Source organism: Plectropomus leopardus, chromosome 17 (genome assembly GCF_008729295.1).
Source record: "Plectropomus leopardus isolate mb chromosome 17, YSFRI_Pleo_2.0, whole genome shotgun sequence".
Taxonomy (NCBI): domain Eukaryota; kingdom Metazoa; phylum Chordata; class Actinopteri; order Perciformes; family Serranidae; genus Plectropomus; species Plectropomus leopardus.
In genome coordinates, this window is record NC_056479.1 from 18272341 (window position 1) to 18297517 (window position 25177).

At 38.6% G+C, this 25177-nt stretch overlaps 3 protein-coding genes across 3 annotated transcripts in view; 2 read left to right on the forward strand and 1 right to left on the reverse strand.

Annotated features, from left to right (window-relative positions):
• The window catches only part of coro7 (coronin 7), a 142599-nt gene extending 130715 nt beyond the window's left edge, over window positions 1-11884 (forward strand). Inside the window, exons 10-28 of the mRNA XM_042504153.1 lie at window positions 2112-2166; window positions 2440-2497; window positions 2601-2746; window positions 3920-4018; window positions 4102-4191; window positions 4341-4500; window positions 4776-4951; window positions 5577-5685; window positions 5810-5896; window positions 6017-6159; window positions 6345-6449; window positions 7369-7454; window positions 7944-8085; window positions 8191-8280; window positions 8824-8940; window positions 9972-10107; window positions 10258-10349; window positions 10496-10582; window positions 11172-11884. Of these exons, the coding sequence (XP_042360087.1) occupies window positions 2112-2166; window positions 2440-2497; window positions 2601-2746; window positions 3920-4018; window positions 4102-4191; window positions 4341-4500; window positions 4776-4951; window positions 5577-5685; window positions 5810-5896; window positions 6017-6159; window positions 6345-6449; window positions 7369-7454; window positions 7944-8085; window positions 8191-8280; window positions 8824-8940; window positions 9972-10107; window positions 10258-10349; window positions 10496-10582; window positions 11172-11180 (1987 nt within the window). The 3' untranslated portion in view covers window positions 11181-11884. The remainder of the gene's footprint in view (window positions 1-2111; window positions 2167-2439; window positions 2498-2600; window positions 2747-3919; window positions 4019-4101; window positions 4192-4340; window positions 4501-4775; window positions 4952-5576; window positions 5686-5809; window positions 5897-6016; window positions 6160-6344; window positions 6450-7368; window positions 7455-7943; window positions 8086-8190; window positions 8281-8823; window positions 8941-9971; window positions 10108-10257; window positions 10350-10495; window positions 10583-11171) is intronic.
• A 3270-nt stretch (window positions 11885-15154) lies between these two features.
• Window positions 15155-20267, forward strand: pam16 (presequence translocase associated motor 16). Its single transcript, XM_042504157.1, has 5 exons — window positions 15155-15262; window positions 16998-17082; window positions 17351-17487; window positions 18593-18658; window positions 20096-20267. The coding sequence occupies exons 1-5, from the start codon at window positions 15260-15262 to the stop codon at window positions 20183-20185; spliced, it is 381 nt and encodes a 126-aa protein (XP_042360091.1). The 5' UTR covers window positions 15155-15259; the 3' UTR covers window positions 20186-20267.
• A 1299-nt stretch (window positions 20268-21566) lies between these two features.
• The window catches only part of glis2b (GLIS family zinc finger 2b), a 37888-nt gene continuing 34277 nt past the window's right edge, over window positions 21567-25177 (reverse strand). Inside the window, 1 exon segment of the mRNA XM_042504200.1 lies at window positions 21567-22591. The gene's annotated coding sequence lies outside the window, so the exon portion shown is untranslated.

Consider the following 25177-nt stretch of genomic DNA (forward strand, 5'->3'; position numbering starts at 1 on the left):
CATCCCTCAATCTTCTTACCTCAAATCATGAGAGTCAGCAGGTGACTGTGGCCTTTTTTAGATCTGTGTGGGCTGAGGTCTCAGGTTTTAGCTGCCACGATTAATTAATTCCAGTTTTCAGATATTAAAACTAATTTCCGACTATTTTGAAAATTGATTCACAGGTTAGAAAAAACTGTCAAAATTCTGTCATTCCAGCATCTTGAATGCAAATATTTTCTTGTTTCTTTACTCCTCTATGACTTCAAACTAAATATCTTTGGGTTGTGGAAAAAACAAGACATTTGAGTATGTTATCTGGGGCTTTGGGAAATACTGATTGACATTTTTTCCATATTTTCTGATATGTTATACACCATACAATAATTTTTTAATCAAAAATAAAATAGATAAATAAAATAACTGAAATATTAATTTTTAAGAAGCAATAACAGTTAGTTGCAACCCTATTTGTGGTAGAGGTGGATCAACAAGAAATTAATTGGCAGCTATTTTGCCAATTATTTAATCATTAAAGTTGTTTCTCAAACAAAAACATTCTGTAGTTTCACCTTACCAAATTTGAAGACTTAAATGCAGAGATTTTGAAGTTTAAATGAAAATTTTTTTAAAAACTTGTTGTTTTTCAGTCAGTGCAATGGTTTTGGACAATTTAGGAAACTATGATCTGTCCTTTTGCTGACTTAAATGCACCAATTTTCTTAACATTCTGAGCAAATTAAGCAATACTGAAAATAATAACTACTTGCAGCTCTTGTTGTAGGAAGCCTTGAGTGTGTTTTTCTTTGTCCATTTGACAATTTATCCATCTTGAAACATATTCCCAGGGATAGCAGTTGATGAAATTTTATTGACACCGAAGCCATTTTTTATTCTGCTCATTGGTCTTATTCTTTATAGATTCCCATATTGATATCTGATCACTTTTCTGTGTTGGAATTAGGCCTACACAGGTTTAATTCGTTTTTGAAATGTCTGCTAAGTCTGCTTGTGTGGCTTTGATATTATTATAACAGAATATTTACCCTGAGTAACAGAAGTGCTGCTCGGTTGGGAAGCAGTGGCACTCCTGCGTAGAGTGTCAAAGAGTATTATAATAATAATGATAATAATAATAATAGCACATTGCTGTTGTTTCCAGCCTTACTTGAAATTATTATTTTACAGAAATAACAAGCAGCACTGCTGATCTCTTTCTTTGTGAAAATGAGGCCATATTTTGGACCATTTCTTCCTCTTCACCATGACTTCTTGTTTTACGTTCTCTGCAGTGACTCATGAGTTTGACATCATTGTTTTGCAATGCTCAACTGTTAGAAAAACATGCTGGCGCTGATAAAAGGAATTTATAAGCTAGGAGGCATACAAGTTTGGTGGATTGGACAATTTGGAACCAGTCCTCAGCTCGTTTAACGTTCCTGCATCTTTCTTCTGGGTTTTATCCTATGTTTGTCTTTGATAATAACCTTTTTTTTTTTGCCTTTATTGTGTTAGTTAAAAACACTAAGAAAAAGAAATTAGTCTACAATTTGTTAGTCATTGTGTCTGACTCTGACTCTGCATTTGTTTAAACTATCATGTCTAATAAAGTTTTCAGACTGTTTCCTACTGTGCCGATGCAAATCAGTGATAAAAATCAAAACATAGCCCGAAAGGTCTGACCTGATAGTACAGTACCATTTTTCCCCTCAAATTGAGCATATTGCTCCATCTAGTGGTGCCTTCTTAAAACATCAACCTACAGATCCTGCAATCATGAATGAATTAATGAGCAGGCCTGTCAGTTACAGTATTGGGGGGCCCGCTGGCATGACCTGCAAAATTTCACTCAGAGGACCTGCAAAGAGACACAAAATAACTAAAAAAAGGGGCAAAGCACCTCACAAAGAGATGCATAACAACAAAAAAGAGGCAAAACCACAATGTCTTTGTATCTTTCTCTGAAGTAGTAGAGGTAGTCTGGCCCTGTGCATATCTGTGCCCAGGGGCTCAATGTTTCATTATCTGCCCATGTAACAGATTTATATGTAATAGTAGGTGCACTTCCCCGGTGTGCTGTTTCTGAGCGTGATCTGAATGTCTCTTTCCCTCTCTTGTCTCTTTGTTTTCAGGATGGTGATCCCTCTGTTTGATGATGACACTAGTCTGCTCATACTAGCTGGCATGGTGAGAAGCAAATTAACTCAACCCCTTTATTGTTATTATTTTCTCTGAAATCATATTTGAGAAATGGTTTAAAAAGTAAGGATTTATGGCTGAAAAGTTTCGTGTAGTTGTATCACAAATCAGGAATGCAGCAGCCTCTGTGCTTTGAAGGTCAACTGTCTTTACTGCAATACATATTTTATGTATGAGCTGATGATAATCGTGGTGAGACAAACTTATTTATTTCTCCGATTCACCACAATGTATGATTTAATGATGTGCGCTCTTACACAGGGAGAGACTGTGGTTGATTGCTTTGAAGTGTCCACGTATGAGCCGTTCCTCACGCAAGGTAAGTTCACTATTTATCTGTCTGGTCACATTATTACAGCACTTCCTTCTGCTATCTGATCCTTCTATTTCTGGGTTTGTTTGTTTTTTTTTCATCTCTGCAGTGAGCCACTGTCTGACGGACACCTCAACACGAGGAGTTGCCATGGTACCGAAGATGGCATTGGATGTCATGTCCTGCGAAGTAATGCGCGTGCTTCAGCTGACAGACAGCTGCATTGTGCCAATCAGCTATCAAGTCCCTCGCAAGGTGTGTTTACGTACAGAAATTACTGGCATGCAAGCACTTAGAGCAGATTCATCTAAGTGTTGATACAGATACCTTCATTTTGATACTGCTTCCTGAACAATACTTTTTTGATACAAATTTTATAAAATCTTTTTTCAACAAAAACAAAATTACATCACACATTAGTTTCACATCAGTTTCACAAATTAAAAACATATTAACCATTTAAAACATTTAAGTATTCTGTTTCAGCTCTTTAGTGTACTGTTTTAGCACTTCTCAATTTTCCACTGAAAGCAGTTTTGAAGATATTTTGCTGTTAAAATCTCTTTTGGACTCATTTTTCTATAATGATATCAATCCACCGAGCATCCTCTTCCTTACGCAGAAGCTTTAGAGCTCTGAGAGATTGGGCATTTTACTGTAGATTAATGTGACCGCCGAGGAGGAGACTTTGAGGGAAACTCCCCCAGAACTGATTCGTTAAAGTTCAGGGAACTTTAATGCGGAGAGAAAGATAGCTCGTTCTATTCTTTCTCTTGCAGTCGATCCCAGAGAAACTTTCTTAAATTTACACTGTTTATTTAGTCATTACCCTGGACAGGTCGACTATCACAAGGCAGACACTCAGAGACAGACCATTCACTCTCACATTCACACCTACTGGCATCTTAGAGTCACCAATTAACCTGCATAACTTTGGACTTTGGGAGGAAGCTGGAGCACCTGGAGAAAACCCACGCTGACACACGGTGAAGATGCAAACTCTGCACAGAAGAGCCTCAGCCCGGCTGGCAAGTTCAAACCCAGAACCCTCTTGCTGTGACGGGCAACAGTGCTAACCACTGCACCACTGTGCCACCCTGCACATTCAAGTGTTTCAAATTCGACGTGTTGCCAATCTTCACAACAATGTCCTTTTTGTATATATATTGCATCCTGCGCTACTGGCACCGAGCCGAATCAAATGGAGCCACATTTTCTATCTCTTCTTAGACATTATTTACATCAGTGTGACGCTCACTGTAGCCAGGCCTCTTCAAAGTACAACACACTCTCACATGAGCACAGAGTCTTTCCTGCATTCCTCTACAATGTTAGACAGCCGATCACCAACATTATTAAATCGTACTTTGATACTGAATGACGCCATTTTTCAATATTCAGTAGTATCAATGTCACAATGTCTTTCAGCATTCAGGTCATGAGTTTCAGGGAGATCTTTACCCCGACACGGTGGGCACAACTCCAGCCATGTCTGCTGAGGAGTGGTGGAACGGAGGGAACAAGCAGGTAAAGGTTCTCCGCTCTCAACAAGATTATCCAGTCTTCACACTGTTGGAATGCCTCAAGCCTTCAGCTGTGTTTGTCCTCAGGTGGAGAAAGTCAGCCTTAATCCAGACAAACAGCCCAAACCAAAGGCTCCAGCTGCAAAGAAGGAGCTGACCAGCGGAGGGAGCAAGGAGGTAGAAAATGCTTTTGTATCACTTGGTCTTGCATTTGGTTGTACTAATAATCCATCATTAGTGTTGGCAGTTGATGATTATTTATCGGGAATTCAGTCCTAAAACGGGGGGTAGTAAAAACTCTTATCAGCCAGTGTACTGTTCTACAGGATCCAGCTCGAGGCTGCTCCACCTCCAGCAGTCCTCTGAGCACTCCCAGTAGCAGCGCTGCCCCATCCCGCTCTCCCTCCTCCACCTCCGGCCTCTCCTCAGGCTTCCTCCCCAGCCCCAGTCCCAGCCAGAGTGCCAAGGCCATCCAGAGCATGCTGGGTATAAATACACACACATCTGAAATCTCTCATTCAATCAATAACTTTATTGTCATTGCACAGCTGTATAATTAGGTGTCAACAGTGGGACATAATCTGTACAGACACTTCATAGACTAGCAAACACATTATAGACACAAGTATGAAATCAGTAAATTAGTTAAAGCAGGATAAGCACCTGAAACCTCTCATTACTCATTATAGTGTCTGTCGTTTTAACATTTTGTTTCTTTAGCTGCAAAGCTGCTTGTTAATTTAGAAATATCTCTGATGCAGGGCCGACCTCCAAGTTCCGTCACATCCAGGGTGCAGTGATGCACCGGGACACACACCTCACCAACCTGCGTGGCCTAAACCTGACCACGCCAGGAGAGTGTGACGGCTTCTGTGTCAACCGTCAACGCATGGCAGTGCCCCTCGCCATCTCCGGGGGCCAGATCGCCGTCTTTGAGGTACGGTAGCAGCTTGAAATTAGATTAAAAACTGGTTGTGTGTCTTTTTTTCTTACAATATTATTCATATACTAGTCATATTTGAAATCTTTTTCTGTCCATATTTAACTGTAATAAATACATCTTCAATCATTTTATTGCTTTCCAAGATATACTTATTGGATCAGCACAAAGCCCATGCTTTACAATTTACAGTCTAATGAAAAGAACACAAGAACTATAGATATATGTATAACAAAACCATGAAAAGGGGATAAAAAATAAATAATAATAATATTAATTATAATAATTTTTTTTAAAAAAGAAGAGGTGACTAGAGTTCCAGCATTGCCTGTATAAACAGGGACCATTGTTGTTAAATCCGTCCTTTTAACTGTAATCTTGCTGTGATTTTTTTCCCCATTTTTAAGACTTTTTCCTCGCTGTCTCTTCACCAATTTATGCTGGGGGCTATGTCTTTAGCCAGGTGGCAGTTATATAATTTCACCATCCAGAGCAGAGTCCTTATTAAATTGATCATTTTTTTCTTTTTGGTCTTTTTTTCCTTTTTATTTCAATTACTTGGACTTTTAAATTAGACTCCTGGGTACTGTGTGTGAGTGCCTGTTTTTATTCCTCTCCTCAGCGCTCTCAGCCTGGCAGGCTACCAGACACAGCTCTGCCCACCATCCAAAACTCTGTCAATGTGGTCGACTTCTCCTGGGACCCCTTTGACACACACCGGCTTGCTGTTGGTAAGAGATTACATGAACTGTGTAGGTGTGAGTGTCTGCAGCGGTATGGTCTATTTACTGCCTGTCCTAATAAGTGCATTAATGTAATTTGACATGCCTGTCTCTCTCTCTCTGTTTGTGCTAGCTGGTGATGATGCAAAGATCCGGGTGTGGCAGGTACCAGAGGGAGGGCTGACAGAGACCCTGACTGAACCTGAGCTCATCTTGCAAGGTAGGATTCCACCCACCTACTGAAATCACCTTAATTTAGTTTTCTCTATAATAGATTGATTGACAAGCCTGAAATACAGTAAGAGTTCAGTTGATTAACAGCTGTTGTGACCCCTCGCAGGCCACACGGAGAAGATTTACTCCATTAAGTACCATCCTTTAGCCAGCGGACTCCTGGTGTCTTCATCCTACGATCTCACAGTCAGACTGTGGAACCTGGAGAGCGAGGAAGAGGTCAAAATACTCACTGGACACCAGGACCAGGTAGGTGACCAAGATCCACAAATCATGGAAAACAAGACAAAATAAATAAAACATGATCGATATAGAAACTTCAGACATTTGCATCCGTTCACTTAAACTCACTGGAGTAAAGAGGTCAAACATTTCATTTTATGACTCTCTGACCTTCTTCTTCTTTCTCGTTTCCTCGTGTGAATGATATTCAGATCTTCGGCATGGCGTGGAGCCCAGATGGTAAGCTCTTGGCCACAGTGTGCAAAGATGGGAAGGTTCGCATCTACGACCCCCGCAAGTCTACTGCACCTATGCAGGTATATACAGCACTTTCAAAAATGTGGGAGGATGCAATTAAGAAAAGTACATTTGTCTTTAAGTGTACTGTGACAAAGGTAAACACGTATGTAGCTTCACTCCATCTGCTGTACATACATTTAACAGCTCTTGCATTCATACATAAATTTCATTTAATTACACCTCTTTTATTTTTTACATTTTTTTATTTGTTTCTTCTTTATTGTTTTTCGCCATTATGAATAGGACAACAGTAAATAGACTTAAAAGGTGGGAAAGAAAAGGGGAATGGCAATGCAGCAAAGGGCTACAGGCCAGAATCAAACCTGAGCCACTGCAAAGCTAAAGGGTCGTCTTAATTTAACTTTTTTAAACCACTATTCAGAGCCATGTTATTTGATAAAAAATGTGTTTGTTTTTAAAAAACAAACATGTGGTACTGGGCTGGTTCACTAGACTAGTTGTTTCTACAGCCAAATTTTCAGAAGCAACATCAGAGATGTCTTCTGGTAGTAAAATAAACATTTAATTCACAGGCAACAGCTCTGGTGGACATTCCTGCAGTCAGCATCCCAATGACACACTCCCTCAAAACCTGCAACATCTGTAGCATTGTGTTGTGTGATAAAGATGAAAATATTAATATCCCCTTATTGTGACCAACCTAGTGCACACCTGTGTAGTGATCATGCTGTTTAATCAGCATGTTTATATGCCATACCTGTCAGGTGCATAAATTATGATTTATGTAAATGCTTGGTAATCTAGATTTAAACAAACAAACAAGCAATGACACATTTTAGAGAAGTAAGCCTTTGATGTGTATAGAAATTTCAACTCATGGAAAATGGGAGCAAAAACAAAAATGCTGCATTTATATTTTTGTTCAATGTTAATATCTTACACTCATACACAACACTTGTTTTCTTGTTCTCTTAGGAGGGCCCAGGTCCTGAGGGCCACAGGGGAGCTCGTGTGGTGTGGGTGTGTGAGGGAAAGTATCTGCTGGTGTCAGGATTTGACAGGTACTATGCATGGCAAAGACGCTATTATATGTAATGTATATTTAAAGTGGAAATAGACAATAGTTTTGCTTCAGCTTATCATTATGAAGTGAATATCAAATGCACTATTTAATGTCTTCAGAATAATGACACCACTGGTGTTTAGATTTTTTTTTCTTATCAGCCTTCCTAATCCTGTCTGCTACTAGATCTGAGTCAGGTCTCCCAAAAAAATGAAAGCTCAATTTACAACAGAGCCCATAAACAGCCCCTCATTTTTTTTCCTCCTGTAGCTTTCTGTAGCTAACCCCAGTTACCAAAAAGTATCAATTTAAGTTCTTTGCAGTTACTATCCCACATAGGGGAAATTTTGGACTGTGGTAACTGTTAACTGTGGAAACTTACAAGTCTTTGAGGAAAAGAGAAAGCGTGAGACCACCATCATATATGTCCAGTAGGTCAGTGAAAAGAAAAGTTCATCGCTGATTCTTTGTTGTTGTCTTGCTGTAGTCGCAGTGAGAGAGGACTCTACATGTACTCTGCGGACTCCCTATCCTCTGGAGTCGTGGCCAGCGTCACTATAGACATCTCCCCCTCCACACTCATCCCTTTCTACGACCCCGACACCAGTGTGGCCATCCTCACTGCAAAAGTAAGAAAATAAAGAACGATATATAGTAGCATTTAAGGTACATTTTAAATTCAAAACATGAACAGCATAAGAATTTGATGGAACTCTGTTTAATTTGTTTTCCAGGGTGATACCAGAGCGCACATTTATGAGCTGGTCCCTGAGGATCCGTACTTCATTGAGTGCAGCAGTTTCAATGCTTCTGAGCCACATAAGGTACTGAGCTGGACTCCCTCTTACTTTCATTCATTTTTTATTGTATTTTAAATGATCTGTCTGTCACATCTGCATACTGTAAATAGACAGCCAGAGTAGCTACCATGTTAGAGCCCATGTCATATTTTCAATGCTGTATGTGCTGTTATTGTGACTGTGACATTGTAGAACAAACATAAGAGATCATTTTTCATCATTTTTCATATTAACTAAAAAGAAATGCAAACTTTGTTTCTAAACACTAAATATAGATAAAAATGTGTTTTAAAAAAAAAGAAAAAAGTTGAGCATGTTCAGGAAATTAATTAATTATGAGACAAATCGCACCACATGACATTTTTAAGGCAACAGCCAGTTCATCTAGATTAAAAGACACTAAAATGTTAATTAAAAATTCTAATATTAATTTATGTGTCCACAGCATTTTAAATGTATAAAAACTGTGACAATATTCTATTTTTTTTTGTTTGGTTTAGTGCCGGCTTGTTAAGAATCCTTACATGTCATTGACCCTATTACACTTCTAATTGTTTCCTGTTGCAGGGTTTGGCCTTTCTGCCCAAGACGGAGTGTAACGTGCGTGATGTGGAGGTAGCCGTTGGACTAATGCTTACCAAGACATCCATAGAGCCAGTGGCCTTCAGAGTGCCACGGGTCAAGGTGAGCTAACTGCACCACCTAGTGGATAAAATACTGTACACTATCCTGGTAGTTATTTTTGGCTGGCCCACATTGTCCTTTTACCATCAGTCTCATGCTCTAATGATGACACAAAAGCAAATCTCACACCAAAACACTGCTACAGTAGAAGTGTTGAACAAACATATAATGCAGTGAACAACTTTGACTGTAAAATAAAGTCGATTATTTGACAACCGAGCGGCATTTCATTATCATGGATCAAACAGCTGATCGCCGCAGACAGCTGACAGCGCAGTTAGAGAGAGACAGACAAAAAGAGTGGGGCTTCTCCTTACAGCACCAAAGTGTCTGAATGAACCAACAGCCAAATATTCAGTGGTTTTTAAAATACTCTTTCTACCACATCCACTACCAACCATACCAGTTAGAGAAAGGATGAAAAGTAAAGTCAGATTTTGTTTGACATAGGCCCCCAAATCACTAAACCCACCCCGGAAAAACACACTCAAATTGCAGCCACGTGCGGTCAGAAACAAAGATGAAATACACTAAGCAGATGTACTAATTTCCAAATAGGCACATTGGTAACTTATTCTGTCATAACCACCATGATAAAGTAGATTTAGATTTAGTAATTTTGCTAGTGATAATGTAGTTAGTGTTAAAGTATGACAAAGGACAAAAAAGTTAAAGATCACAGCTACTCATGGTCAGAAACAGCAGTGAAATACACAGTAAGAGATGGCTGACTCTCTGCAGAGCTCCACAGCTTTACCCCTGCTGCTGCACAGAGCCACAGAGCACTGTTCTCTTCTATTTTGAAAGCTTATTCATATTGAAAGTGTTGCATGTCCAAATTGCACCAAATTTGACAATGCACATTCTTGGGTCCCCAGCAGTACACCTACAAAGTGTGATGTAGATCAGATGAATGGTTCTTGAAATAGTCTGACAACACACAGACAGAGATTTCTTGCTTTATAGTTGGTAGGCTGTTGCTTTAACTATATAAAGTGTAAATAACTCCATGTGTGATTCTGTGTCTGCAGAAAGAGTTTTTCCAGGATGATGTGTACTCGGACACCGCTGTCAGTTGGGAGCCAGCGCTGACTGCCTCTGCCTGGCTGTCTGGCTCCAACGGCCAACACAAAAAGATCAGCCTAAAGCCCAAAGACATGACGCCAGGTGTAGACACGGACCAAATGAATGCATACCATGTGACCTTGTCTAACATGGCTGTAGCTTTAGATGAAGATGCTTACTTTTATAGTCTGTCAGTATTGGATATGTCCTATTATGTTTCTGTTTATGACACTATGTGTGTGTTTCCTTCAGTGAGCGAGGCCCCCAAAGAGGCTCCAGTTAGGAAATACCTGCCCTCATCTGTTTACCTGGAGGAGAAGACTGATGAGCAGAAGAAAGAGGAGGTGAGGATGAGCTGCATCAAGTGTGTCGGTCATTATTATACATGTTATCTACTTCAAAATCATCACATACATGTAATATTGGCTGAGAAAAAGTAGCTGTGTTTTCTGATGATTTAACACTGAATGTGTGTGTATGTGCGGTGCAGCTGCTCAGTGCCATGGTGGCTAAGCTGGGGAACATGGACGACCCGCTGCCGCAGGAGTCCTTCGAGGGGGTCGACGAGGACGAGTGGGTAAGTGAATGTGATGGACACTGCTGTGAGATCTCAACTCTAATGACATTGTCTTCATGATTTCAGCTACACACTCTGCAACCAGTAAGTGTTGCAGCAATAGCAAATTATCACGGTATGATAAGTGATTCAGAAAGTATTGCAGTTTTACCATATCATGGTATTACAGAATTATTATTGATATTAGTTACAATGACCCAAAATGAATGAAAACAGAAGGAGTTTTTTTTTTTTTGGTTGACGAAATGTTGTATTACTTTAATGGAAACTGGAAAGAAATTTTTAAATGAGAGTTTGTGTAAAAAGTCTCCCTTTTGAAAAAAACTTGAATAAAGGTAACTGCAGAAAAGGCAAAAAATTGTGCAGAAAAAAATTACCAGAATGCAGGAAATTGTTTGATGTTAAAAATCTCTTTATTTTTGCATAGTATAATATTATAATAAGTAATTCCAACAACACAGTTTTGCTAAATATTAACACAAAACCATCATTTCATCACAACAGCAGGGACTGATGAGGTTTAAGGAAATGCAAATTCATTCCATTTCTCTCATCCATCTTTGCCAACTGTGGCTGTTGTCTTGTCCAGGATGACTAGAGGCGACGCCATCTTGCCTTTGGTTCAGTCATGGTGCCAACAGCAGAGAGGAGAGATCAACTGTCAAGTCACGTTGCCATGTGTGTGTGCGATGGTGCCACCCACACGTCCTCTGAGCTTAATCATCTCAGCGCACAAAGAAAACTGTACAATGTGAAAGTATAAATGATATTGGAAAGAAAAAAAAATCACAATAACTAACACGGTCTGAGATTAGTATGTATCACAATAACTGTTAAGGTTTGGAAAATCAGATGTCATGTTGTCAACAGTAGTTTGGTGTTCATATACGACTGCATGAAATTTGATATGAAAATCATTTTCAGCTGTAATCCTTAAATATTTCAGAAATCAATCTGGGATCAATCTGTCTTAATAACTGCTTTGTTATGTTAACGTAGACTACAAAATTATGTCAAACTTTTCATTATGTTGTTAAGAAATCCCATCGTACAAGATAAAACAACAATTACATTTTAAAAGTTGTCTATTGAAATCATGTATCAGGACACCTCAAACATATTTCAGGTTAACCACCGTTCTAAGTCAGTTCAAGGAGTATTAAAAAGCAGGCAATCATAGCAATAATACCTCTGCCCTATGCTGTATTACCAGTTGTAACAGAAAAGCACAGTTTCTGTTTTTGGTAGTGATATGTGGCCGTGGTTTAAAGGTCCAGTGTGTAGGATTTAGGGGGATACACCGGCAGAAATGGAATATAATATAGTAAGTATGTTTTCTTTAGTGTGTGATCACTTGAAAATAAGAATTTACAGGTTTTCGTTATCTTAGAATGAGCCGCTAATATCTACATAGGGAGCAGGTCCTTAAAGGAGGTTAAAACAAGAAATCATGGTGTAAAAATGCACTTTCCAAAAGGCTCAATAAGTGGTTTGCTATCATAAAACATGGTGGTGAGTCATTTGTTTACCTGAGACATCTGCAGTCGTCCTTGGGTTGAAATATAAAGAAATTGGTGAAAATTAGGATTCTGCAACTATTAAAATGATTCGCGATAAAAGCCCACAATCAAATGCTTTGTATCATGGGGTCAAAAAGGGTGTCTCAGCGTTTTTTGAATGGTTCCCATCCACTGAGCTCACCATGTTGAACCACATGTTTCTACAGTAGCCCAGAATGGACAAACCAAAGGCTGGCTCTACATAGGGCCATTTGTGTTTTTTCCATCAACCGCTGTAGTTAGCAGCCCCTCTGTGATGAGAGCGCAGGGGACTAAAACACTGATTTTTAACATAAAACTGCTTTATTCAGTGGTTTTACTGATTTAAAATGCTGGGTCAGTTTGTTTTGGAGAGGAGGAGACCTCAGCGGATTATTCGGCTCATGGTAAAAAACACCCCGAACAACTGGATCAGAAACAAGGAGAGCACATGTCTGCAACATGCCAAACTGCATAGGAGAAACACTGATTTGTAACATTAAACTGCTTCATTCAGAGGTTTTACTGGTTTTATTCACCTGATCTGTTTGCTTTGATGTGAAAGAGACCTCTGCACTTAATTCGGCTTCCAGTAAAATCCTCTTGAACAATGCGAACTGGAAGAACTTTCAGCTGGTTGCAATCTGCAATGCTCACCACTAGACGCCACTCAAGCTCCCTAAATTTTACACACTGCTCCTTTAACACCATGTTAAACACAGAGGTGTCCTGATACTATATATATATATATATATATATATATATATATATATATATATATGTCCTCCTCTTGTACTCAGTATTATTTCCTTATATTAAGATGCCAGGTTGTGTACCAATGCATACAAAGTTGTTAACCTGTGTGTGCACAATTACCTCCACTTTGGACCACTGCTTGCTTTTTTCTACTGGCCAGTCCTGTGAGCACACACAGTCACAATGTGTCTTTTGAAAGATGTAATGTTGTTGATGATCTCATTAAATAAGTGAACATCATGCATCTAATACAAAAAAAAAAAAAAAAACACGTCTTCCTGTTTGATCAGGTAAAACACACACACGATTACTGTAACATGCTTAAGCCTTCAGCTGCAAAAACCACACTGAGGATACAACAGGGTCACCAGTGTTCATGTTTGGCCATGAACTGGAGTTTCTTATGATATAAACATTAAGTTCACTTTTTCTTTGTTAGCCAATGATAGAGTAAAATGCCATTTTTCACCATAATGTGTTACTGTATTTGTACAAGTTAGATCTGATTGAATGTTTTTGCCATCTGGTAGTCTTATAATAGTCTTATAAGTAGGGCTTAAAGGTCAAGGAAACGGGACTGTTGTTATGCATTCAAAGCCAAACCACCTCCTTTTTGGAGTTTTTAGAGCGGCCTTTGTGTACTCTTAGATTTCCTTTTATTGCTGGGGAACTTTTAATCATGATCTTTTTGTTTTTCCGAATGTTTGGGGATATTCTTCGCTTAAATGAGCTAATTTTCGTATCTAATGTTTACTAGTAGTAAGTAATCATGTTGGCAGTTAGAAAATAACTACAGTATTAATGAATTAAAATGCAGCCATAACAGCAATATCTCCACTAATCCAGGCTTGAACCCACCGTTTGATAACAACCGCTGATGGATCGATTCAGCCATGCATGGTCGTGCACATCGCGTTGTACAGGTGAACTGCAGGTGTTGTAGGTGTTTGTGATGTACATTGTATGTGCTTGTGGTTCTCAGACACCATACTTTGTAATATTGGGATTGGATTACTTGCCTTCCATTGTGTTAAAAAAAGAAAACTCTCTTTTTTATACAGTGAGTAAAGCATTGGTGTTTTTTTGTCTGTTGTACTTGAGGAATGGTTTGTGGATTTTTTTCAATATTGTCTCGCAATAAACACATTTTTGAACCCAGCTTGTGCTTTTGTGGTGAAGTCGCCATGAAAAATCATTGTTAATAGATTTGTGGGAATGGTTTATGTGATTTCTGAGCTCATAAACATCAAGATCTTGTTGGTGGAGCCGGTTGGCATAAACAGGCAAAGAAAATTTTGAAAGTGTATAAAATAAACTTAATACAATAATATTTGTCAATTAAACTTGTTGCTGGCGCACAGCTATTTTCCTCTGAAAGTCACAGAAACAAAAATGTAACATTAAAATGTTTTCTTTAACTTCACTCATCTACTTAGTTAACACATCTGAAAGTCACTAACGTTGTTTGGTGAAGGTGACATTTCAGTTTTATAGAATCTGAAGTAAAAAAGTGGTTTGTGGACTAAACTTTTTATAAAACCCTGTTAGAGATATTGGTAAAGTGTTACTTCCCTTGAAATAGACAAAGGAATCAGCCATATTTTGATAAAAGATCTGAAGTCTGTGATGAAAGGGGGGAAGATAGCTAATATAACTTCATCACAAAGTTTAGTTAAAGTGCGCGGAGTTGGTTGGCATGTGTGAACTTTTGTTACTGTATTTTGAAAGATTTAAAACAATGCTACATTATTAATTTTTTATCATTATTTTGAATGCCATTTATTTGTTTATTTATATGGCTTTATTTATCTAGATAGCTTTAATTATTACTCATCATAACTTTATAAGATCCCCGATGGGACTGGTTGGCACAAATTCACTATTGATTTTATTCACAAATCACCAAATGCTGAGATCTCATCCTTTGATTTGCTTCCAGTTTGAATATTCTACTACAAATTAATCCTGAGAAATGCAGCAGAGAGTAAAAAAGCAAGTCCCAAACAAATTGAACACATTCTTTACTATACTGTGCAAAATATTTTTATGATGAATTTATAAAATATGTTGTTTTATTATGGAGTAGCTGCCCTCATATATTTGCTGATCTCTCTGCCTTTAAGTTAAATAAATATATTGTTTTTGGTCGCATTTTGTCAACAATTTAGAAGACTGTTGGGAGGAAAAGACGCTGCAGTTTGACCTCCCTGTCAGCAGGTGTCAGTATTAAAAAAAAGTCTGTCCACGTGATTTATCTTGAATCTGTGACGTCGGTGCTTCCTTGAACTTTGACCCTTAAAAATAACCTTCATCAGTGTACATGCTGTACATGTGTGAAAACAGGAGTCTCACACTGTCTGAAGGACCTGTATAATACCTCAAAATGGTAAGAAGACATTCTGCAGTGTTTATAACGATAACGATAGTGAGTCAGCTTACGCTCGTTAGCATTAGCACGAGACGGTGTGACGCTGCTGTGTGTCTCTGTCGCAGTTTGTCTCCTCAAAAGACAGCTGTCTCCTCTTTACGCGACAATGTTCATTTGTTTTAGGCAGAAACTAATGTGCCAACATGTGAGTGAATTCACGTCTAAGCAGCCATGACGCAGATAAAGACGCTCAGAGTTCACAGCTAAAGGTTTCCTCTCACACCCGCACCTGCAGACAGTTACCTCACCATGACACCAGATCAGTGTTTCTGTGTCTGCAGTAACTGTGCAAAAGTCTCAGGCCAACATATATATATATATATGATTTTTTTCTCACCATATTGACATCCTTACCTTATCCTTATTTGCACTGTTCTTTCTACTTCTATTGTAAATTTCTACATTTCTTCTATTGCAAATGTTTAAATTTCTATTTCATATTTCTTTTATATTTGCTAAACGTTAGGCATTCTGTGGACAGCAAAGTAAGAATTTCATTGTACAGGGAAACATGTTTCCATACTGTGCATATGACAATAAACACTTTGAATCTTTGAATCTTTGAATCCTTACCGGGGTTGGAAATTATTTTTTATGGCTTGTGGACGGTCGTTGTCTTTGGGCTGGTGAGTAAAGCAAATCCTGCAGCCACTTGCATATTTTACCAGCATTTGGTTGGTGGCTGGTGCTCATTTCCAACCTTGATCCCTACTAATAAATTCAGAATTGGCTTTTTATGCAGAAATAAGAACTGTTTCCCTTTTTTTACACAGTACATAGTGTATTTCTACAATTCTACAATTTCATTTAGCAGACGCTTTTATCCAAAGCGACGTACAGCACAAGCAAGAATTTAGACTTAAGGAAAAAACCCTTAGTAAGTGCAAAAAGTGCTTCAGGTGTGATTGGTCACAGGTATTTCATCATGCAAATGTCATTTATGGAAAAGTTGCCTCTACATTAAGATCAGTAGATCTGTATATCACTCAGACCTAAGGTTCATAACCGGTGATCCCTACAGCGCTGCCACCTTATCAAAAGGTCAGCTGGCCACATTTGGCTGTGAGGCGAGATCAGCTTTGTTTTTTTTATTTATGAAGCTTTAAAACGGATGCTTCCTCCCTTTATTTCATTCCTTTTTACTTAAAACTCACACATCACATATTCATAGTTGCAGAATAGCTTGTTGCTCCACATTCCCCAAATCAGAATTAGAACTAGGAAAAGTTCAATTCTCTTACAGTGCACGTTATACATGGAATAATCTGCTTAAAAAACTTAAGCTTGGTCACTTTTCCACCAATACGGATGTTTAAATGCCTTATTTCAGGTCTTGTTTTAATTGAGTGTAAATATTTCTAAATATACTTCTACACCATAACATGTCTGTTATCCTGTTTTTTTGTTTTTAGCTGTTTACATTGCTATTATTGTTTGTTGTTTTGCATGATTTTTTAAAATATATATAAAATATATCTAGCCAAGAGAGTTCAAGACATGCCTGCTAAAGTTTTTTTAATTGTGAAATATTTGTTTGTGTGTTCTGGATGAATTTTGGTAAAGAGACTACTGAGAAATATCTATGATTATTATAGTCTCTCTTTTAACTCCCATGATTCAATGCGGATTCAGCTAACTGCTTTTTGTGATTAATGTTTGAGTTTTATGAAGTTGTTCTTAATTTCCTCTGCAGGCCAAATATCTTGCACAGATCATTGTGATGGGCGCACAGGTGGTTGGACGTGCATTTGCTCGTGCTTTACAGCAAGAATTTGCAGGTATGATCCATATACTATAATATATACTTAAATTATTAAGTACTCACATAATAGTTTAAAATGCCGTAATGTAAAATCTACATCTATCTACAACATAAATCTGTTGAGTAACATTATAAAATCTTATGTTCCAGATATGATTTTGCTAAAATTGGATAAATGAGCCCTAATTGCAGCTTTACATTAAGATTTTTGCTTTTACATTCTTTTAGGTTGTCAAATGAAATTATGTTTCAGGTGTCGTATTTCTGTTGTGTTTCTCCTGCAGCCAGTCAAGCAGCGGCGAAGGCCAGGAGCCGCGCAGGTCAGCAGTCTGCTGCAGCCTCAAGCATCACTGGAATGAGCCTGCAAGAGGCGCAGCAAATCCTCAACGTCACCACACTCACACCTGAAGAGATTCAAAAGGTACAAACACACTTTCTGTCTCGAGGAGATTTCAGCTGACAAAATGTTGGTACCGAGCTACAGAGCCTTTAAGCCTTTTTATAATGCAGTCGGCTCAGTACACTTTTCTCTGTCCATTTCACACTCTGTTTCAGGATTTTTCATTCACTGTAGCAAACATATGCTACAGTGAACATGTTGCTCTGTCTGCACAAACTGTGGAACTGGATTCAAATACGAGCACCCGTGTGTCTTAAATATTGCTTGAAAATAATAATAATAATAATAAACTTTATAGAGCACTTTTCATACAAGGAATGCAACAGAAAAAACAAGAATAAACAGTCATAAGACTTGTGATGAGAACATCGTATAAAAGTCAAAGTCAAAAGTACAAAGAGTTAAAACTGTGCAGTAGCAGAACTGATGTAAAATAATAAATACAAAAGTTCAGTTAATTAAAAGTGAGACTAAATAAATAGGTTTTCAGTTGTCGTTTAAAATGTTCACAGAGCCCGCTTCTCTTATGGCTTTTGGAAGGATGCTCCTTTGTTTCGGAGCGCAGTGAACAGAAGCTCTGCCTGTTGTCTTGTGTATTTAAAAACCCATCAAAGAGCTCGTGAGGGTTTATAAAATGATAGAGTCTGCAGTGTAGGCCGGTCCCAAACCATTAAGAGCAGCAGGATTTAGCTAATATATTGGCAGAAGTGGGAAAAATATGTTTATAGTGTAAATCATCTGAAACTAAAAACTGTAGTGTTTTGTCACTTTAGCATGAGCCGTTTTTATCTGTATAAGGGAGCAGTTCCTCGCCATTTTGCACTGCTGTGTTTCTACAGTTACCCGCACACAAACCAAACACTCGCTATAGATAGGCATGATGGAGAGCATTGGAAAAAAATGCTTTTTTTAAAAATGTTAAACTGTGTTAGTCAGTGTTTTTACCAGTTTAAATCAACAGGTCTGTTTGTTTTGAGGGTGAGACCTTTATCGTAGAGCTGGCTGCAGTCTGCAATTTTCACCAGTAGATGCAACTGAATTCCCCTAAATCTTACACACTGTCCCTTTAAATGTACATAAAATGCTGTGACTTGAGTACTGACATTAAAATATTTCTATCTTTCAGAACTACGAGCACCTTTTTAAAGTCAACGACAAGGCAGTGGGCGGTTCATTTTACCTCCAATCAAAAGTAAGTGCTCCGTATCTTTTGACGCTACACATTTCACTTTGTTATCAAACAGTATTCAGTTCCTCTGTTCACATGTGCTGTAGAGTGGACAGTTAAAGCAACATGTCTTATAATTTCAATGTGTTTATAGTTCATAAAAATGTAAAAACTGCACAAGAACATAGAAAAGAAACATAACAACATGAAATGATCAAACCAAATACTTAAAAATCCAGCTCAAGACACGGTGACCAAACCGTGACATGAAGTCGAATGTTTGCACACTCTCTCTGAAAGATTTTCTGAACTGTTTGTGATATTGACTGACTCACACTGATGCTGCTTCCCGAGTTTCCAAATAATATGAAGCCAGTGTGCGCATTTCTTAAAAATACCGCTTGACAGGTGGCAGTACAGGGCTGTCCCAAAATGACTAAAGCCACTGGAAACCAAAATCCACAATATCCTTCTAACCATGTCACTTAGGGTCTTTTGTACATGAAAAATAAACATTTAGACAGTATTTTAAAATTGGTTTCTATTCAAATTAAAACATTTTCTACTTTAAGTGTTCTTGATTTTCTTGATATTGGGTTTTACTTGTGTGGACATTTATTACGAAAAATTTGCAATTCATTTCCGAGACGCACAAGTGGGTGCAGTTGTTCTTGTTTGTGCGGCCCCTGCGTGCGCATCTACCGGAGAGGGTGAAAATTTGTCATTTTTATTGCGGTTGACTCGGAGAAAGCTTCTTTTTTGGTGAGCCGTGCTCGAGTTGTCTACAAAACTTTCCGCATATGCAGCGCTCATTTACCCCAAGACACGTCCAGTAATTTTGGCTTGCAAAATGGCTACGACAGCTGGAGCTGTACCCTCTCTCCAGACATCACATGTCCCTGATGTCCCCCACATGGAGACTGATCATGTAAGTTGCTCATGATAGATTAATTTAAGATATATATGTAACTGACTCATGAGGGAGATGCCATTAAACGTTCTGCTACGTCCACACAGTCTTCAGAAATGGGCAAAACAACAAAATAAGCTTTTTTTTTTTAAACTAGATTTTCTAATAGTTAACGATTATTTCATTCAGACTTTTGTGGAGGCTTAATGACACACTCAGCTTTGATTTATGCAGTTTTACTGTTTAAAGCTAAATTTCCAGTGGCTTTTTTCCCCCCTTATTGCAGTTTCAAGTCAGGTCACAATTTTGAGAAAGAGTGCTTTAAAAATAACATTCAGTATTATTTCTGTCTTTGTGTCCGTTAAATTTCAAATTGTGGCTGATGTGAATCTGTGTGTATGTGTGGGAGGAATCCATTCTTTGAACTGCATCTTGTTAAAAATGTTACTCATTTTTTATCACTAAGCCATTCCTCTCTGAGTGAGATGTTGTTTTGGTTATTTAAAGTGTCTTCCCTTTTTTTCTAAGTCATTTTTATTGTTTGTGTCCAGGTGGTGCGGGCGAAAGAGCGTCTAGAGGAGGAACTGAGTATTCAGACGCAACAACAAAAGCAGCAATCACAGCAGAATACAGAAACATGAATGATGAATACATGCTCGTCCTGTCTTTCCTCTCCCCGTCCTCTGTAAATTATAGCCCAAAAAAGCCTTCTTCTTTTCTCTAGTCTTGACTTTGTGGCATTTTTTGGCAATGGGTGTGATTTTAAGACAGGGAAGCATAAACACAAAACTCAAGAATATTGTATTATATTATATATGTATATATATATATATATATATATTATATATGTGTGTGTGTGTGTGTGTGTGTGTGTGTATATATATGTATATATAATATATAAGTTTATAAGTGATCCATATGGAAAATTTTAATGGTTTGCAATGATCTAAATCCACAAAGAAAAGCCTTGTTATTAGTCAGTTTTCAGCTGCTGTGTATTTGAAAAGCAGAGATGCTGAACACAGTTTGCTTGTTGACTATTAATCAGGATAACATGTTTGTGTTAAGGTGTGATGGCAGCATCAAGTGTGTCGGTTTTAAAAAGGACAGTTTTGAACTGGGTTTGAAAGAGGTGCTTATACGATAGATGTCAGTCAGCACACCCACAGTTTGGAGAAACCGGCTGGAGTCCAACATTGAAGCTGAGCGATCTGCTGCTGTGGATGCAGGTACAGTAAGCAACAAAAAATATTTTAGCCACCTCAAAAAAATTAATATCAGTTTAAGTGCGTGATCTATTCAGAGTATTTTCACTGCCTTATCTTACCATCAGACATCTCTTTCCATCAAAGAATCTGTTAACATCTTCAGTTTCCCCTCGATACTCTCGACAAAACCACCAGACTCCACAGAGGAAAAACAGTCATTTCACATCACTGAACGCAGGAGCTGCTGGTCTACCAACTGCCTCGATCAGTGTGGTAGTTTGTGTTTGTGTTGTTGTGTGACTTTGTTGAATCCAAATGTAGATTTTTAAATGCTAAAGTCAGACAATTACTGAAACAAAAATAAGAGATTGTGGCAGCTCCTGTGCTCAGTCATGTAAAATGACTGTTTTTCCTCAGTGAATCTGGCTTTGAAGAATGCAATGTAACAGCTTCATTTTCCAGTTGAAAATCACTGTTTAGGTAAGTAGTAAAAATACTATCACTATAGTGTACATTAAACTGACATTGATTATTTTTTAAATTCTCTTTATTTTTGTGGCTAAAATACGTTTTGTTGACGACAACAACTTCCATGTCGGTCTCTGGCCTGCTTCTGCAAACTTGGGGCGTGCTGATTTGCGCCTACTGTAGTTAGTATACTGTCTATGGATACGTACTCTTAAAAAAAAAAATCTGAACTATCCCTTCAAAGGGACAGAATCACATATAACTGGATGATTTTATGCTTCTATATTTGTAAATACCCACAATAGTCGATGTTATTGTGTACTTGGAACAAAAATGAACACACAAGTTGTATCAAATACAACTTTATTAAACATTTTTCTTTTCATTGACATTATTATCAATATCGTAATAAAATTCCTCTAAAACAGGAGAACACCGCTATGTTGTACCAATTGGAGACTTTTACAACTCTAAAATTCTGCATGTTCAACCACAGAACATGATGCCAGGAAAAAATATATTTTCATATAATCATTTTGTTTCATATAGTGTATAACTTTCTATATTTCACCTATAATAAAAAGGCACTTGGAAAAATTAAAATACTGACATAATCTCACAAATGTGCAAAAAACATAACTTGGAACAGGCCTTGCATGGCCTTAGTCTTATCATTAACCCTTTGTGCAACACTGTGGCACTTCAGTCAATGGCACCCCTTTTACAATGACACTGACCTAGCTAGCTAACACAAATTTTGTGCCCTGGATTTCAGTTCCACTTTTCAAAGCAGTAAGTAAGGGTTATTTTAAATTCTCCAGAGGCAAGTACCGCTTTTATACTGTCAAAAAAATAAAACAATAATTTCAGACATTTTAGCGACTGAGGATGATTTTTACAATTATTCTTGGTTCCCAAAACAAAAAACGCTGTACACTGAGAACGGATGTGGCAGCATCCCCATATCTACACACGCTATGAGGGGAACAAAAGTGCAGTTTATTACAGACTGAGCTCAAAGGGTTAATGGATCATACAGCTTATTTGATATTGGAAAAAAAAAAAGAAGAAAAAAGATGTGGACCCTGTGAGGATCCGTGTCGTATTATTCAACTTTCTGCTGCCGTGCTGAGTCTCTGTCCCTTGCTTCGACCTGCAGAGGAGAGACAGACAGACGGGAGGAGGAGAGCCGCTGCATCTGTGGGTTTCACTGTTGCCAGGGAAACCATGTCTAGCCTACTTAACACCTGTTTCTGATGACATCACACGCCAGGATCGTCCACTCACAGGCAGAGATTCACTTCAATGCCCAGCCTGAACCCAGAGACAGGCCACTGGTGAGTGTGTGTGTGTGTGTGTGTGTGTGTGTGTGTCTGAGATAACGATGACTAAGAATTACTGAGGCAGAAACACAGGTATGCAGTTCATCTCTGCTGTGAATCCTTGCAGGTCTGTGGGAGGTCTGAAACACAGACAGGGTTGTTTTTGTTTACTGTGTTCGCTGCTTGTTCGCCTGTTTTCTCCATCTCTGGTAAAATGCTTTGTGGCCGGGAGGTGGGGGAGTTGAGCCTTTTGGGTTTAATCTATTAAAGAAGAAAAAAACAAAACCCAGAGGGCAGACAGAGTTCAGTGGCCTAGTTTTCTGCAGGCTGGTATGCCTGTGAGTGGCTGCCACGTTGGGCACAGCACAGCCAGTGACTTCAGAGCTGAGAGGGCCGTTTGCTTGGGTTGGTGGCCAGATGGACGGCGGCTGCACAGCACAGCCATCCCCTGCCTCTTCTCCTCTGCTGGCGCGCAGCCTCTCCCCTCATCTCTCCCTTTCCCTTGTCCATTCATTCAGCCAATCCTGTCTCTCTTTGCTCTCACGCTTTCCCAGAGCTGCCCGCCATTTCACAGTCGGATGTTATTTCTCTGTGGTTTCCCTTTATCTGACGGTGGGGATAAAAAGTCAGAACAAAGGAAGTTGTTGGCAAATCTAATATAACCCTGAAGAGACACTTAAAACAGATATGTGTTATATGTCTACATCTTCTAATTGATCCCCAGTACACCGATATGATTGTCATGGAGGAATGTGATGTGATTTGTTCCATTAGAGTAAGAGTCTTACATATTTTCCCCGTGGAGCAGTGGTTTCCAACCTTTTTGGCTTAAAAAACATCATCTGAATTTAGCACCCCTGATTACAGTTTATAGCCTGAGTTTGGATTTACTGTTGTGAGCAGTTAAATTTCTCCTTCTCCTGTTGTTTAATTGACCCTTAAGAGGTAACTATGATCAGCATTTCACAAGAAACAAGACTAGGAGTTACTTAGAATCTACCGCTGTTGTAGCTAGGGGTGTGCAATACCATAAAATTTAGTTTGCAATCCGATACCAAGTGATATAAGGCCTGAATCGTCAATATAAATACCAACCCTTTTATTATTAAAAGCAGCTTATGTACTTGAATGTAGGGGAGATCAATGTGTCGTTGTTTACGAGGTGAACAATCAGTCTGCTAAAGTAACTAGTAAGTAAAGCAGCTAATGATGACCAATTACAGTTTCAAAATGAAACACTGACCAGTGCTGAAGATATGATTCAACTAAATGATTAATTTAAAGAGGTATGCATGATGATATTGGCACATCATCAGCCAACATGCTGATTTCTGCCGATATGACCACCAGAAAAGAAAGTTGTTGTCATGTTTTAGTCTTTTTATATTTATCTTTCCACAAAAATTGTCAGTGTCAATTTCCTCTATGATAAAATAGAAAATAGTATTGAATATCCATCTTTCTTAATAGTATTTTATCAAAGTCAGAAAATCCAAGTTTGGGTCCATGACCTAATGTGTACAAATTGTGATCAATTTAGGGGTCCTTGACCCAAAAAAAAGGTTGGGTACCACCGCCTGAGAAAAAACCTCTCTCTCGACATCTCCTCAACCCCTCGAAAGACTCTTCCTCGACAGCAGAAAGCTGAGCGCAGAGCAGCCGTCACAGAACAAAAGAAGCAACTTCAACATCAGAAAAAAAATGTCTCGTCTGAACAACAGCAAAACAAAAATAATAACAATTTTTTTAAAAAACAGCAATAACTGATTATTTCTAAGACTGGGCGATGGAAAAGTAAGACCACCAACATAAGCAGAGATGGAGGAGTGAGAGGAGGGAGGAGGGTCGGTGTGTGACAGTCTCTTGAGGAAATGTTCCTTGTGTTGTGATGATCCTCTCCTGCTTCTCTACCTCGCCGCTGTGGAGATGGCAGTCAACATCATACATGCATTAGCACTGAGCAACACAAGCCTGGGAGGACCCCACAGCAAAATTACAGAGAAAAAAGGGAATACTAGCTTTTAAAGAACCATCACTTGGCTGTAACATTTCATAAAACATGTAAGGAATATAGTGTGTGGTAAGTGACTGCTTAATGGAACCATGAGAAAAGTTTTCCCAGACGTCATATGAGTCTTTTTTTTTCTTTGCCCCTTTGGACAGAGTAAAATGAGGCAGTTTGCAATAGTGTGGCTTCCTAGTCAGTCCAGCTGTATGTGGCATTGAGTGCATCATACCCCCTTTCTGTGGCACAATACCTACATCCCTCTTTTCCACGTATTTTTGGCACAGCATGGGACTTGTTGGGACAAAACTTCAACCGGCAAGTTGGGTTTCGACTTTGACCACCTGTTTTTCACAGCTGGTTTTGGGTCGGGTCATTTTTTTAAAAACAAGACACTAGTGTTTATCACCACAGTGGCCCTTTTATATACAAAACTGGCCATGTTGATTCAATTACGGGAAAGCAGCTGGACAATCCAGAAGTTAAAACAGTGCGAGTTCTGTACGTGGAAAGCAGGATGTTGTGTAGTGTGTCTACCAGAAGGGGGAGCCAGACACACCGCTGCCTTAAATTTGTAAAAGAGGAAGTGATGATTGGTCATTATCAGGTGATGCAACACCATTTGTCTGT

Coding starts and splice junctions, on each gene's coding strand:
- pam16 (XM_042504157.1), top strand. Junction 17,488..18,592: donor CACCTGAAGAGATTCAAAAG/GTACAAACACAC, acceptor TCTATCTTTCAG/AACTACGAGCACCTTTTTAA. Junction 18,659..20,095: donor CATTTTACCTCCAATCAAAA/GTAAGTGCTCCG, acceptor GTTTGTGTCCAG/GTGGTGCGGGCGAAAGAGCG.